The sequence below is a fragment of the Charadrius vociferus genome, unplaced genomic scaffold (genome assembly GCF_000708025.1).
Source record: "Charadrius vociferus isolate BGI_N301 unplaced genomic scaffold, ASM70802v2 scaffold162, whole genome shotgun sequence".
In the NCBI taxonomy this organism is placed as follows: Eukaryota; Metazoa; Chordata; class Aves; order Charadriiformes; family Charadriidae; genus Charadrius; species Charadrius vociferus.
In genome coordinates this window covers 4,854,204-4,865,234 of record NW_009647236.1, presented here as the reverse complement: position 1 = coordinate 4,865,234, position 11,031 = coordinate 4,854,204, and the positions used below count along the sequence as shown (strand labels likewise).

Below are 11,031 nucleotides of genomic sequence, written 5' to 3'. Positions count from 1 at the left end.
GAAGAGCGGGGCTCTCCCGAGCTCGGCTCGAAAGCCATGCGGACAGGAGTTTCGTTACCCCAAAGGTGCGGCTAACTGCTCTCCCAGGAGGAAGTGGCCGCCTGCTTCCTGGCAGGCTCCAGTATCGCTCGTGTGCCGCCAGTTTCGTTTGGACCTGAGCAGAGGGTACAGACACAGAGAGGTTCCCTCACAAGCGCCCGCCTCTGCTAGCTCAGCAGCCCCAGCCGCTTTGGGGATCTGGTGTAGCTGCTTCCATATCTGCTAGATACAGGCTTGTATGGAGAAGAGGAGCTCGCCTCCGTGTCCATAGGCGGCCTTCAGCATGCGGAGTCCTCTCTGCCAAGCTTTGCAGGTTGCCTGACAGCTGCTGACCTCCTGTGGGAAATACAGTGATCGTTTTGCTTCTTGGATGCCCGGGTCTTTGCTGATGATTTAGCTTTAAACACCAAAGTTCAGTTGTTCACAGAGAACAAGTAAAAGAAGAAGAAAAAAAAATAGAGCTATGCATGTTGATTGTCTTGCTTCACAGCCATGTTCCTGCATGATGTTCCAGCTAAAACTTGGCTTCACTGCCTCTGAAAGTTAGTGTCTTCAAAGTGAAGCCATAGGCCTGGGGTAGCAGCAACTTACTAGGTTGGTAGTGTCCAGCTTTGTTCTTTCCAAGCAGGATAAAAAAGATAGCAGCATGCAGTGGATTAATGCAGCCCAGGTTTAGGAACCGGCCTTGATTTCATAACTTTTCAAAGTTTTCTTGGAGGAGGTCAGTATGAAACATCAGATGTGCAGAGACATTTGACTGTCCTCAGGTGGGAACAGCAGTTTTTTTAACCTTTTTAGAGAATAAGAAACTTATATTTCAACTTTTGACTCTTGCAGAACAGAGGTAATGAGAAAGGCGTAAAGAGCTTTGGTTTCTGTAACTGAAAAGCATGTAGTGGTTTTGAGTATGTTATTCTTGCCGTCGAGATGCTGCTGTAGGAAACACGTGGAAAATGTGTTCTGTTTCCATGAGGTCAGAATTCATTTGATTGACAGATCAAGGTTTTGCCAATCTTGAGAGTTTGGATTTTCAGTTGGTTTCTTGTGATTTCCTGCAGTAAGAACCTGTGGGTCAGCTATTTCACAATGAAAGCTGAAACAAGATGTGTTGAAGTACAATGCTCTTAAATAAGAGCAACTGTAACTACCTGTCACCAGTCTAGACATTGCTTTGCTACAGCATTGTAAAAACTAGAGATTCTTGTTTTTGCTAGAGGTTTGCACAGCTGCTGATATTTCTTTGTTTAAGTACATGTGTGTATATTTTACTTTTCAGAAAAGCCTTGGACTCAGCGTTTACCCTGGTCCTTTCTGTGTTTATGTGGTATTTTTAAGGCAAATGGGTTTGCTGCCTGTTCTTTGGGTTGGCTGAGCAGGAGTCCATTTCAAACCAGAAACTGAGCAAGTACTGCATTGACAATATCCTACTGCAGAATTACTTGTTAAGGCAGTGTTACACCTCTTCGGCATGTTTTCTACTGGGTGGAAACTGGGTGAGCTTGTATTTGCCTGGAACATACTGTGGAGGTACAGCCTGAGGACAGTGAAAGAATGATGTGTGCAGTTGTGATCCAGATGTTACTATGTAGTCCCTTGTTCCCTTGCTCTTATCCTGAAAACAGGGAGGAGACAGAAGGTCAGAATATGCGGTAAAAAACAAGTGCTGGTTCATGGTGACCCTTTCAGTTGGTACCTTCAAAGCCTCCCACTTTGCTTCCCTCCTTTCCCGCTGTTGTGCTCCCTGGTCAAGAAGCAACTAGCACAGCACTGCAACCCCTGCCCTGTTCTCCAGGGTATGTTCCAGACAGGGCATCCCACGCTTGCTCCACACTGTTTGTATTGCCTTATCGAAGGCAACTGGTGATAACTTTGCTATTGTTAATGACAAGCACAACTTACCATATTATCGAAGTTTAAATAAGATAGAGATGTCTCTGGAGTGTGGCTGAAATAAAGTATAGCTTATGCGAAACTGTGTAAAACCTTGCTCAGTGGGTGCAGCTGCTTGGATAGAAAATGCTGTCAAGGTTGTTACGGATGAGTTCTAAACATACAGAACAATAGCTTCATTAAAAAGGAAAAAAAAGGGTAATTGACGTGTGCCGCTCTGAAGCAGCGATAAACAGATCAAGTTAAACTATGAAGCTGCAGCCCAAAAGTTGTATTGTCTTAATCCTGGTCACTGCTAGGTAACATTCTGATGACTGTCTTAGTGAGACCATGATAAAATTCTTTTGGAGTTTATATGGTGGCGCTGCAGAACTTTTCTGGATAGGACAGCAAGCCAGTTCCTTCCTGTGAGCTTCTGGGTCAAATGAATTATCTCCCCCAGCTTGGAGGGACAGTTTTCCCCATGCAAAAGGAAAGCACTGCATGATGTGCTACGTAATGGCTACTGATCGTTGCTTTGGAGAAAAGAATTCAGTCCATAAGGCAGGCCAGTGCAGCTGGCTCAAGCTGCCTTCTGTCAGGGAAAGGTGAGGCTCATGTTCTAACCAGGATTTGTGACTCTGGATGGCTTCAGCAGAGGGGCTGGTGAGGTCTGTAGGTGCAGGTCCTGGATGAGGCTGAGGGAGATGTACTTCGGTTGTTGGTCTGGTGCAGAGTCAAAGTTGTGATGCAATGTCTGTTCCTACTGGTTGACTGCCTTCTGTGTTCTTGTTTGCAGGTTGCCTCTCTGTGCTGGTGTCAGTGCAGGATGTTGAACGTTATACCACCTTATTTGCCAGTGTTGTCCTCAGGTGTGACTACAGCACCTCAGCACAGCCGCAGGATGTGGTGGTGACCTGGCGCTTCAAATCCTTCTGCAAGGACCCTATCTTTGACTACTACTCAGTCTGTAAGTGTCAGGCTTGTCCTCCAAAGAATTCCTCTTCAAATGGAAAGGAGGGGAAAGGCAGACTTACTGGGGAATACAGGCTTTTGACCTCTTCCTGCCCAAAAACGTGGTCAGGTGGTGGTATTTCCCTGCACTCCAAGAAAGAATAGGTCATGTCTGTGATTTCCTTTGCAATGTCAAGGCTTTAGGATATGATGTTGTAGAAATCCCAGCCAAAGCAGCTCATTTGTCCTCCTTGTCATCAACTCAGAAGGCAGAGAGGCTCAGCCATGTTTGACAAATGTCAGTTGTGGGAGCCCCGTCTTGTGCTTCAGCATGTTTGAAAGCAAGGGCCCTGCAACAAGTGGACTTCATGATTCCATGGGAGACCCTATGGTTGGGGCTAGATACCTGTGACCAGGTGTTACTGATTTTAGAATCCCATTTAGAAGAAACATGTGCATTCTGGAGGGCAGACTTCTAAGTAATAACACTTAGTACTGGTGGCAGCACTTTGTGTGCAGATTTCTGTGTGCAGCTGTGTGTGCAGCCTTAATTCAGGAGTGTTTAAGATGGTTCTTAAGATGGTATGCAAACTGCATCCTGGGGTGCATCAAACACAATATAACCAGCCCGTCAAAAGAGATTCCACTGTATTTAGCATTGTGGTGGCCTCACCTTCAGTACTGCGTGCAGTTCTGGGCCCCACAATTTAAGAAGGATGTGAAAGTCCTTGAATGCATCCAGAGGAGGGCAACAAAGATTATGACAGGGCTGGAAGGAATGTCCTGTGAGGAGTGGCTGAGGACTTTGGGCTTGTCCAGTTTGGAGAAAAGGAGGCTGAGAGAGCAACCTCATTGCTTTCTACAGCTTCTTGAGGAGGGGAAGTACAGAGGGAGGTGCTGATCTCTTCTCCCTGGTATCCAGTGATAGGACGTGTGGGAACGGTTCAAGGCTGCGCCAGGGGAGGTTTAGAGCAGACATTAGGAAGCATTTCTTTACCAAGAAGGTGGTCAAACACTGAAACAGGCTTCCTAGAGAGGTTGTCAATGCCCCAAGCCTGTCAGTGTTTAAGAGGTATGTGGACAATGCCCTTAATAACATGCTTTAACTTTTGGTCAGCCCTGAAGCGGTCAGGCAGTTGGACTAGATGATCACTGTAGTTTCTTTCCAACTCTCCTCTCCCCTCCTCTCCCCTCCCCTCCCCTCCCCTCCCCTCCCCAGGCTCTGCTGATCCCAGCATAATGTGAGTGCTTTGAGCCCAGGCTTAAGCTAATAGCCCTCAACAGGGACAGAAAGCATGAAGGTCACAGTGTTTGTTTAGTTCATAGAATCATAGAATGGTTTAGGTTGGAAAGGACCTTGAAGATCATCGAGTTCCAACCCCCCTGCCATGGGCAGGGACACCTCCCACTAGACCAGGTTGCCCAAGGCCACGTCCAGCCTGGCCTTGAGCACCTCCAGGGATGGGGCCTCAACAACCTCTCTGGGCAACCTGTTCCAGTGCCTTACCACCCTTAAAGTGAAAAACTTCTTCCTAATGTTTAATCTAAACCTGCCCTCTTCCAGTTTATAGCCATTCCCCCTTGTCCTGTCACTACGTGACCTAGTAAAAAGTCCTTTCCCAGCTCTTCCCCAGGTAGCTGGATCTGCTCTTCATGATCCATTGTAGATACAGCAACAGAGGAACCTTTGACAAGCTTTGTCCTCTCTTCATTGCAAGCCCTTTACAGACAATGCTGACTGTCTCTATCACTTGGCTCCCCAAATGTCAGCTCCCAAATACCTGGAAAATAGTTTATATCGTGAGTGTGTCATAAGAGTATTGCACAGAAATTGCCTCTAGTCCTCTATTAATTCTGTTGGGTCTCTCTACACATAATCCTTAGCTGGAATCAGATGATGGATTCTTTTCTGTCTTTATGAGCTCCACAACATCTAATGGGATACAGGAGGGAAATCCCTACAATGGTTCATGTATGTCTGGAGATTTTGTTTGGTAAACACACTTTTGTTTTAGTTCCAGTACTCCTGGGAGTTTTACAACTGATTTTCCTTTCAGGTTATCTTTATACTGGGAGCTGCCCTCCATCCTACCACCATTAGGTTCTTTCTACTGTTGTTCATTCATTTGTGAGTGCAGGAGGCATCTCCTCTGCAGCTCCTGCATTCTCAAAATCTCTGCCATTCCTGTGGCTCTACCTCTGTTTGCTTTTGAGTACTCCAAAGCAACTTTTCCTTGCTGGTTTGAAGCCATGCTTTGTGTTACTAAATCACAGCAAATGCACATATGCATTCAAGAGTTTCTCTGCTGCTCACAAGGGGATAGAAATAACTTTTAGCACCTTATTTGATGATGTGTTTTTGTAGCATACCAGGCTGCTTTAGCTCTTGGCCAGGACCCATCTGACGACTGCAATGACAGTCAGCGAAAGGTGCGCATTGTCATCCAGAAATATGGGCAGAAGGAGCCTGTGCTGGGTATCGACTACCAGCAACGAAAGATCACCATTCAGAACCGTAAGTGACTTGACCTCCCAGGCAGGGAGCAAACTCAGTAACTATCTGATATCTGGGCCTGCCAAGTGAAGAGAAGCATAAACATGGCTAATGTCATGTGTAGCTTACGTATTCTGTGAGGTGGCAATGAAAGAAGAGTTGTGAAAGGCCCTGTCCCCAGCTGGCCTGAGAGTGTTGGAGGCACTACAAGTTAAGGCTGAGCTGAGGATGCCCGAGCATTTTCCTGAAGAGTGCAAAAGTATGCTGAGGAGCCCAGAGGCTAGAAAACAAAAAATACTCTTCAAGGAAGTATTGCATAGTTGTACAGGTCCATTATATGCTCCCTACTGGCCCTGCAGCAATAGCCACAAGAGTTATTGGGATGGCTGACCTAATGGGGACAGTGGCCTGTGTTCCAAAACCAGTATGGTTGGCAGCTGTTGGTATCTGTTAACATCCATCACCCAGCAGCATGCTGATTATTTCACTCCACACAGAACTAGTCACGCTTCTAAATAGCATGGCCTTCCAGCAACACAAAGGAAAACAAGACTGGCAGTTGATGCTGTTTTACAGGAGTTCTCAATGGACTCCAGTGGGATTGTTTGAAGGTGATGGGTATGCATGGGAAGAGGGAAGATGCAGTACTATAAGTCACCTGCAGGCAGAGGGCCCTCTTAGAGTGGGGCCTGACAGTAGTGTCTGTCAGTCCCAAATAGGCTGCTGACCTCTCAGTCTCTCTCCTTCAGGGGCAGACCTTGTCATCAGTGAGGTCATGTGGTGGGACCATGGCGTGTACTACTGCACTGTGGAAGCACCAGGAGATACCTCAGGTGATGCAGACAAAGAAGTTAAGCTGATCGTTCTCCGTAAGTGCCTGTGTTTTTTCTGGGTGGCAAATATCTCGTCCTGTTCTCTTTCTCCCCACCCCAAGATGTCTCCAGCAGTGGAGAGGCGCTCAGTAGCTTACTATGCCCAGGTACATCAGGATCCTCTTTCTCTTTCCGTGTTTCCCATAGACTGGCTCACAGTACTCCTCATCATTTTTGGTGGCCTCCTTCTCCTCCTGCTGATGGGAATATGCTGGTGCCAGTGCTGCCCACAGTATTGCTGCTGCCACATCCCATGTGTCTGCTGCCCAACCCGGTGCTGCTGTAATGAGGAAGGTGAGGTTCAAGCAAATGTGCATCCATTCATGGCTTCTGTCAAGACAAAAGCTTGACTTGGAGCTTGCCGAGCTCCACTTCCTCCCTGCAGTTCAGCGTCCATATAGACCGAGACATTTATCTGGCCAGTGTGACCACCATGACCAGTTTATTTGAGTTTAGAGGAGGGGAGCTAGGATACATGTAGCCCATCTTGTTCTTCTGTGTCCTACTTTCAGAAGTTCCTCCCCACTCACACCTTGCTGCCAACATCTCTCATCTCATCCAGGACATGATCACTTCCCTTGTATGAGTAGCTTAGGACTTTTCTTCCCTGTCTTGTGGTTCATATGCCTGTGCATCTAAGGAAAGCAGGCAAATGCCTTGGTACTACTGAAGTACTCTGAGAGGCAATTATGTAAAAATTGGAATTTTCTATCTTCATGTTATTTTCAGAGCTGCTCCTTCTACAAGAAAAAGGTTTTGTTTTTCTTTGGGGAAGGAAGTGAGAAAGAAAGGAGAAAGATGGTCTGTCAACCCTGCAAATGCATTCTGAGGTTTTCAGGGTCAAGAGAAACATTGTTGTGCATAGTTTTTAGCAGTAAGAAAGATTCTGCAGCCAGACCCTGTTGTCTTAATAAGACCAGCATTTGATTTTAGCTGCTAAGGTCATATAACCTCTGTGTTCCTGTAACTGAAACTTGGTAGCAACACAAGGTGGAATAGCCCCCCTGCAGCTTACACAATCTGACAGGAACAAAATGCAACGAATACTTTTATATAACACTGAAATCACCAGATTCTTTCCCAGATGCTACAAGGAGGGGGTTTATAATCAAGGAGCTGTGTTTCTGGTTTCCCTTTACCTGCAAAAGAGCTATTTGGTATACCTTGAGTGCTAGTAAGCAGTGTGAATTTTAGATTTAAGCTGAATTTGCTTAGCCCTTGCAAAGAGCGAACACAGCATCCCTCTCATTTGCTAAAAGCAAACCAAACCAAACCAAAACACAACACTTTCTGGGAGCTTTACAAGCTGTCAAGTCAAATGTGTGGTATTGAGGAGGCTATGGGAATTTGGCAGAAAAATTAGTTTCCTTAAAGGGAGAGAGAGGTGATGGAGATGAAAGACTTACACCTCCAGACTTCCTAGTTCTCATCAAAAAAGGGATTCAGAATATGTGTGAGTTCTTTTTTGCTTTCCTGTGCTGTAGGAGATGATAGTGTACACACTCCAGACTGCTGCTCTTGTCTTTCCTGCCTCCTGTTGAGGATAGGTAGGAGAGGTTCTTGCAGGCTTTCCAAAACCTCTCCCTGCTCATGGCAGAAGGTACAGACAAGTCCAGCCTCCTTAACTGACTGCTGGAATCTGTGGTTGTAATTTCCATCCCAGCTGCCTGCTTTCTTTATCCACTTTGCAAGGGATCCTCCTCTAACACACCCTTCTCTTCACTTCATTCTGCCTCTGACTCGCTTTTCTGCACTCCAAGAAATGAACTGGAGGCCTTAAAAACCCCAAGAAGATAGATACAGGGGCATCTTAAAAAACAGTCCTGAGGAATAACGGTTCTGCACAGCTGAAGAGAAGGCAGAAATCCTCAACTAAGTCTTGCTAGTCTCAGTGGAAGCCCAGTACGGGTGATTTCTTCCCACTTATTGGCCACTAGAGGGTAGCCTAGATCTGCTGAACAGTTACAGATGCCATTGAGGCAAGGTAATTCTGGGTGTTTTAAGTCAAGTCATTAACTAACATGATTTTGAACTTAATAATAAAAGAAGTGCATTGTTTGAGTAGTTCAGAATTGGTATACAGAAATCTTAAACATGCCCCAGGAGGAAGCCAATTACATTCCCCATGGAAACCTCTGAGAAAAGCCCACTAGCGTAAATATACATATGACCTCGTTCTGTTCTTATTTGTTCCTTTTCTACTGTGGACTTCTTCCACTAATGAATTGGTGCAAAATAGGATGTACTTGCACCCGGGTGTGAGTAGGTTGGAAAAATGTTTTGTTTTTTTTATAATTGGATAATTGGCCCAGCATCTGTAAAGTCTGTCAAAGGTGAAGAACAACCTTTCTCAGCAGGGAGTAAGTGGAGGGAAAAACATGACATTCTGCCAAAGTTTTATAGCAGGTATGAGTTTTGGACTTAGGGTGAATCTGACCTTCCTCAGATAAATATGTTCACTTTAAAACCAGAAGTAACTTCATTTCCATTTTGCATGTGGGGAACCCGGGTTCAAACTGGAAGGCAAATTATCTGGGGAAGGAAGAGAGGATGAAGGTAGTGAAGGAAGTCCATGGGTAATTCTGCAGTTGTTCATCTGTAGGGAGAGAGCAGAGAATTACAGGGACAGGATGACTTTGGTCTCAGTGACTGCCTTCATTCCCTAAGGAGGGAAACCGTAAGTAGGTACGCCCACAGCTACTGGGCCTTTCACTCCTCAGGCAAAGACTGTGGTCAAAAGCCAGGGACATGCACTCAGCAGGTTCTAGGACATTCTCAAGGTGATAACTGGAGGAACAGGAGAAGAAGACATAAGGCCTTTCTCTTCTTTTTATCCTTTTTCATTTTCCTCTTTCTGTCTTTCTCTAAGTTTGAAACGTTAACTGGAGGAAAATCCCTTGGGGGGAAAAAAATAACAAAGCAAGTTTGACATAAAATGCTTGAAAGTTGCTACCTCAGGCCACACAGCTTTGAAGAAAAATCAGAGTATTAGGATTAAAACCCCTGAAGTTTCCAGCTTTGTAGTTCGCTCTGGTTGGAGCCAGACTGGGGAGAGGGAGTGAGTTTGGAGTGGAGAACGAAGTGGAGCTGCATGAACTGTGGGGAAAGCGAAGGATGTGTTGAGATGCATGGTCAGTCCCTGTTTTGCTGAAAGTGGTGCTCTGTGTAAATTCAGTGAAACCGCTAAAGGAGGACACGTTTAATAACTGGAGTGCTACCTGCAATGGAGAGCTCAGTCCCAAAGAGCATGCAGTCTATATGCTGCCTGTTCCAGATGAACTCAGGGGACAGAATTAATTAGAGCTTAGCTGTAGCCTGGTATCCTAAAGAAGTGAGGTTTATGCAGTCAACCTGTCTGTCTATCCCCTGTCTCTTCCCCTCCAATAGCTTTTAATTTCATCAGCCAGCTTCAGCGAGATTTATCAGAGGGGTAAAATTCTCAAAGGCAATTACGTTCCTATCTGTCTTCTGAACTGTATACCCAGGAATGTTCTGTTCATGCCTGACCAGAGAAGAGGCTGCAGTAAAAGCCTGCCACTTCTGAAACTCCAGAGAAGCCATGTAAGAGAAGTTTTGCAAAGGCCCTGTTGCAGAAAAGCTTCACCCAGTAATGACAGAAAAACCAGGCAGAGTCAGGCTTTGTAAGGTCTGGGGCTTCCAGAATTTATTTCCTTGTAAACTTAAGTTTGGATTGTATGTGGTAGAAGGAATAAGTTTCTGTAAGATTTTTTTAGGTATTCCCAAAAATGTAGCAGCAATGAGCGATGGTTTTGAAGACGGGGATGGTGAGGTGATCTGTCTAGTGGAGGTGAGATGGAAGCACTGAAAAAAGTGAAGTGGAATTGGAGTCTGACCCCATGAGTAGGGATCTGCAGTTAGCAGTCATCAAAAAACAGGGAGAGAAATTTCCATTGAGTTTGCTCTTTTGGCACACTGGACATTGCTGTTGAATATAGGAAATTTAGTTTGTTCACCAGTTTGACCACACTGTCCTAAGGGATTTAATTTTAGCAGTCCTGCTGAGGTAAATTACAGAGAGAGACAAGAGTGGTTGAAAGACTGGAAAAGGAGAAGGTGGACAGTGCATCTCTGCCCTGTTTGTGGAACAGAGAGGAAATGATGGAGTATGGCGTGGAAAACATGATCTGGACAGAGCCCACATGAATATGGCAAAAAAAGGTCTCAGCTGTAAATCAAAGCCAAAAAGGGAAAGGACCAATGATGAGCTGAAAGAGTTTTAAGAGAGAGAAAACAGTGTGGCATGTCTTGCTGTATGAAACATTATTTCCCACCTTTCCACAACTGTACTCATGATGACAGGGCAGGTAGAACTCTTGCATTTGGTTACGTCCTGTGTACTTAATCATGGTACCATTTCTGCCCAGATGCTGGAACTGTACCCTGAATATCAGGGAGTAACCCTTTTCTTCTGTTTTAGGTATCTTTTTGAAGCTGTACAACTTTGTATTGGAATTTCCTGTGCTCTGTTTTACCTTTGTAATAGGGTGGAAAGAGCTTTTTATCCTGTGAATTTCCTATATCTGATCACATCCAAAGGCTACAGCCTATCAAGCAAAATGGTATGTGGTCTACAAGGCGTGCTCTCTGGATAGCTGCTGAAAGCTTTCTTCTTCTTTTACAGTACTGGAACGGCATCGGTTCATGAAGCGGGCTCAGGCACTTGCACCTTGGATGGCACCCAACATGTTCTACGGAGGTGGTGACAGGAACTCGCAACTTTCCTCTTACCAGCTGAACCCTCTACTGCAACAAGGTGAGACCATGGGCGTCATTTCAGAGGGA

The 11,031-nt window shown here is 45.5% G+C and overlaps 1 protein-coding gene across 1 annotated transcript in view; it reads left to right on the top strand.

Annotated features, from left to right (window-relative positions):
- Nucleotides 1-2,685: 2,685 nt before the first annotated feature.
- Nucleotides 2,686-11,031, top strand: part of ILDR1 (immunoglobulin-like domain containing receptor 1) — a gene marked incomplete at its 5' end in the record, with an annotated part of 10,713 nt that continues 2,367 nt past the window's right edge. Inside the window, 5 exons of the mRNA XM_009879957.1 lie at nt 2,686-2,878; nt 5,228-5,377; nt 6,106-6,225; nt 6,376-6,522; nt 10,871-11,002. Of these exons, the coding sequence (XP_009878259.1) occupies nt 2,686-2,878; nt 5,228-5,377; nt 6,106-6,225; nt 6,376-6,522; nt 10,871-11,002 (742 nt within the window). The remainder of the gene's footprint in view (nt 2,879-5,227; nt 5,378-6,105; nt 6,226-6,375; nt 6,523-10,870; nt 11,003-11,031) is intronic.